At 30.4% G+C, this 5271-nt stretch overlaps 1 protein-coding gene across 1 annotated transcript; it reads left to right on the top strand.

Annotated features, from left to right (window-relative positions):
• The first annotated feature begins 262 nt into the window (after window positions 1-262).
• On the top strand, window positions 263-3250 carry LOC106773578 (probable 2-oxoglutarate-dependent dioxygenase At5g05600). The gene is made up of 3 exons (XM_014660281.2): window positions 263-854; window positions 2434-2767; window positions 2889-3250. Exons 1-3 carry the CDS (start codon window positions 343-345, stop codon window positions 3144-3146), a joined length of 1104 nt encoding a protein of 367 aa, XP_014515767.1. The 5' UTR covers window positions 263-342; the 3' UTR covers window positions 3147-3250.
• Window positions 3251-5271: the final 2021 nt, after the last annotated feature.

Genomic DNA, 5271 nt, shown 5'->3' with positions numbered 1-5271 from the left:
ATTCTCTTCACTCTTCCAATTTTATTCTCCTAATATTCTTAATTAGATAAATACCAAAGAATATATATATAAATTCATTTTTCTTTAAAGTTGAATTTTTAATTTAAAATTATAAAACGATCATATGTAGTATTATTCTTGTAATGTTAAATCACAATCCAAATGGTAAATAATATTACGGCTATGAACGAAACGGATTTTATCACGGCGCCGAAATATTGCTTATATAAAGAGCCTTCTATATGGTGCTCATAGCATCAAGTCACAAATACATTAGTAGTGTTGTGTTTGCTTCCATTATCTAATACACCCTTTTGTTTTTTGTGCTCAAAAAACACAAGAATGATGGCATGCCAAGATTGGCCTGAGCCAGTGATTAGAGTTCAAGCCTTGGCTGAAAGTGGCTTAACCACAATCCCTGAACGTTTCATAAAGCCTAAGTCCCAAAGGCCCACTGTTTATAGCCATGCTTACTCTCACACTACTCCTGAGGACATCAACATCCCTGTAATTGACATGAAACACCTCTATGGCATGGAGGAGGGGCGGCGGGAGGAGGAGCTCCACCGTGTGGCGGCGGCATGCCAAGAATGGGGTTTTTTCCAGGTGGTGAACCATGGTGTGAGCCATGAGTTGATGAAGAGTGCTAGGGAGGTGTGGCGTGAGTTCTTTCACCAACCAATTGAGGTGAAAGAGGAATATGCTAATACACCTCTCACTTATGAAGGCTATGGAAGCAGGTTGGGAGTGAAAAAAGGAGCTGTTTTAGATTGGAGTGACTATTTCTTTCTCCATTACATGCCTTGTTCCCTTAGGGACCAAAACAAGTGGCCAAACCTCCCAACATCCTTAAGGTATGTCCCTTAACTACTAATGTAAAAATCATATTTGCTTTATAACTCAGACTTAAAACACACATTTAATATAAACATGTCTTTAATGGTCAACTTAAAATGCTTGAATAGTTTATAGGGAATTTTAGCTTTAAGCTGTACAACAAAAGTAAAAAATCTAACCTTTTATCAAAAGAAATAAAGTTTTTTCTTTTTTTTGTTGCCAAACACGTCAGAAGTCATTCATTTAAAAATTAATAAAAGAAAAAAATTCAGGCCCATATTGTAGAGGACCAAAATAAAGGAGACAGAAGTTTGTTTCTTTCTTTTTAATTTAATGCAAAATTGGGTGTGAGAAACATGTGACTAATTAGGTTATACCACTTTTTATCCTAACAGAAAGAAAATCAGGTTTTCTGATGTTGTCTCATTTGGTATGTAGTTGGTGAGTATTTCCTAAATTAAAACGTACCTAAAAGAGTAACTTTTCTTCATTAGATTAAGGTTTTGTAAGATTCATCTATCTACATAAAATTAAATGTTTGGCTTGAACTTGTCAAATAGGATTGTAATTCACAAACACATTAGTACAGTAAAAAAAATAACAACAGTTATTTTTTTCTATAGACAACAATTTTATAATCAAGATATATATAAATGAGATTAAAAAAATGTAGTTTTTTCTTTGGTTATAAACCGAAACAAAAACCGAAGGGTAAAAATTAAAAAATTATTATTTTATTAGTGAGACGTGTTGTACCATAAAAGAGGATACATCATCAATATTTATATATTCACTTTTTTATTAAAATTGGTGAACTTGTTACATTCTAGTTAGTCTTGTGATGCCGTTTCATTTGGTACAGTGATAAACTTTTCCATAACACCACTTTGAAACGTAAACAAGTAAACAAGTACATCGTACACCCATAAAAAAAACGTGGGTTTCCATCTTGGTCTACATAATATAAAAAGAATTATTATTATAATAATAATAATAATAATAATAATAATAATAATAATAATAATAATAATAAAACTGTTTAAAAGAGAATTCAGAATAATAATCTACTGGATAATGAAATATCTATTAAATCATATTAGATTTTTTTTTTTGGTTTGACTTACAAAATTGTTTAATCATGTTCTGATTTTCTTATAAATTTGAATATTTTAATTTTTTATATTAGATACTAAAATTTGTTATATACCACAATTCAATACCTTTCATTTAATTTTTATAGTATTTAACTTAATGTATTATTTAGTTTAGTTACACTCTTTTTTATAGATTTTAGGCTTATAAAATAAAATAAAAAAAAATCAAATTGGTGGTATCCATATGGGAGGTGAAAAATTGTGCCCCACCTCTCGTACACGAATAAAAAGAACAGATATTATCTAATAAAGAGAGTGAAAAACAACTCATAGCAAAACAGAGTCAAGAAAACATTTTTTTTTTCCTTATCAGGTAAATTGCCATTTCATAGTTAGAAACTGAGTCCCAGTTAAATTATTGAGTTCTACAAATCTTTCATATCACAGTTTTTTATTTTATGGAATGATTTTGATGAGAACCTTTAATTTCGTGGTTGATTAGGAATGTGATATCTGAATATGGTGAAGAAGTTGTTAAGCTAGGAGGAAGGGTTCTTGAGATACTGTCAGAGAATCTTGGGCTGAAAAAGGATTTTCTGCTGAATGCATTTGGTGGGGAGAAACATCTTGGTGCTTGCTTAAGGGTGAATTTCTATCCAAAATGCCCACAACCTGATCTCACTATGGGTTTGTCCTCTCACTCAGACCCTGGTGGGATGACCATTCTTCTCCCTGATGAAAATGTTTCTGGTCTTCAAGTTCGCAGAGGAGACGATTGGATCACTGTTAAACCCACCCCAAATGCTTTTATCATCAACATTGGTGACCAAATTCAGGTCATTTTTATTTCATCACTATAATATTGCTGCAAAGCATCACATTGTCTTAATTAGAACTGGATTTTGATAGAACACTTGGTGGGTGTTTGTAGTTAATCAATTTGTTTTATGTTTGTAGGTGCTGAGCAATGCTGTTTACAAGAGCATAGAGCACAGGGTGATTGTGAACTCAGACAAAGATAGAGTTTCATTGGCTTTTTTCTATAACCCCAGGAGTGATATACCTATTGAACCTGCCAAGGAGCTTGTGACTGAGGATAGGCCAGCACTATACCCATCAAAAACTTTTGATGAGTATAGACTTTACATTAGGACAAAAGGACCTAGCGGAAAAGCTCAAGTTGAATCTTTGATTTCCAAATGTGATTCAAGTTGAGTAGTTTGAACTACACACAATTAATTTGCATATGAATAATTGATCATCGATTGTATTTTCATTTTGAGTCTCAATTAATCAATATCCCACTCTTATCTCGTATACTTTATTCTCCTTCTCTTACCCTCTATCTGTTTGAGTTAATGCTTCAGTCAATGCAAGAAAGAAAATCAATAACCTTGTGATTGGGTCAAAAAGTAAAAAAAAAAATAAAGAAAAGAAAAAGAAAGCTAATATTTCAAGGATATAAAGGTTCACTTGATTTTTTTATTGTTCTTGTTACATACATAAATCAGAGATTGAACCACTAATATAACTTGATTTTAATACTAAAATATTTGTTATAATATATTAATATTGGAAAAAGTCCTTTTAACAATATTTTTTTAACAATTTTTTGATAATATATACGTGATAGTTTGTGATTGATCCGTTTTAAATATTTTTTAAACGTAAATTTAAATAGACCAATAAAATAATGACACGTATTCCGTTGTTAAAAAAGTTGTCAAAATATTATCATCGATTAATATTATATTGTAAAAGTTAATTGTGAAACGTTGGTTTTGGAAAGTTTTGACAACGTTAATATCGGCAATGTTAATATTTTGTTAATTGGCAAGTTCAATTGTTTTAAGAGCTGTAATTTATTTCTTTTGTTGGAAGGTGTTTTACATGTTTTATAAATAGAACAATTATTTTTATTCTAAAACACATAAAAACTATTTTTCTCATCTTCTCATTTTTTTCATTTTCTTTACTCTTTCCTTCTAAAAAATACTAGTTTATTTTATATTTTTTTAGAGATTTTTGTTAGTTTTGATATTTTCGTAAATTTTTTAAAAATTTCTACTGTATTTTAAGAAATTTCGTGGATAAATTTTAAAGACAGGAAAACTACACGTTTCAGAAAATTTTACTCCTGATTCTGTCAGTTTTTATACAACAATACTATACTTGTGCTAGTTGAGAAGTAAAGCAATAAAAAATTATGTAAAATATAAGTAAGTTATGTATAATATTAATAATAGTAAATTTGTTGTGAACCAAACAAAGTTGTCTATTAATCATAAGATGCTATATATTGATAAACCAGCTTTTTTTATTTGTGATAGTGGGATGTTAACTAAAGTTCACACTAGCTGTGATGGAGAGGAAGAAAAAAGATATTATTTTGAGTTAATAAAATGAGAGAACTTTATTAAAAAGTTTAACCTAGCTAGTTGCGTTTGCAGTTGCAACTTGGAGGCAACTTTGGATTGTTGCATAATGTTTATCTGTAGAAACAATGAGTACAAGAAGCATTGCGCGATTACCTTTTTCGTGATGAGCTTTATCTGAAATGGAAGTTAGTGCTTGACCCGTTTGCACCATTAATGTCTCTTTGGTTGCTATTCCAATAATGGGTTCTGTTTGCATGCCTTTCTTATACTCACAGCACTGAACACAGATTTCTAAAGAAAAGTACCATACAGAGTGGTTGATCAGAAATATTACGAACTGTGGTCCTATTTCACCCACTACCATTTGTCTTGTGGGGACAAAAACGTGTATGAAGACTCCATTGATATTTTTCCCTCTATATTCCACCATAGATTCATAAATTAACACGTTTTTATAATGCACCCATCAAATATTAGACTAGTTAATGGATTTATTCATATGTCGACTATTCAGTAACTTCAATTCAATCACGTCACCATTTCTTTTAAATGGACTCATCATACCAATCCATGTCATTTTGAGAAAACCCCATGTGCAATGACAAGAGAATTCAGTTGGTTTGCACTTCATTTTAAGAACATTATATAAAGATAAAAAACACATTAACTCAATGTATTAAGATTTTGAATAAAGAGTGGTATCAATCTTTTGTGTGATTAGACTCGGATGTTATTGATATTTGTATTTCTCCAGTAAACTTCTTCTCGATAGATGCAACCGTTTAAACTTCAAATATATATTTTTGATATAAAAAATGAAAGTTACTCAAATTAATTTTGGTTTCAACATGATCATAGATTTTCATTTTAACTTTAACTTGATTTAACGCCCCACTAAATATGCATGAATCTAGGTTTTTGAGGACTCAATTTGTTCATTGTTTAATATGAAATTTATCTTT

The sequence above is a fragment of the Vigna radiata genome, chromosome 9 (assembly GCF_000741045.1).
Source record: "Vigna radiata var. radiata cultivar VC1973A chromosome 9, Vradiata_ver6, whole genome shotgun sequence".
Lineage (NCBI taxonomy): Eukaryota > Viridiplantae > Streptophyta > Magnoliopsida > Fabales > Fabaceae > Vigna > Vigna radiata.
The sequence above is the reverse complement of the archived record's forward strand: the minus strand, read 5'-3'. Positions and strand labels throughout refer to the sequence as shown.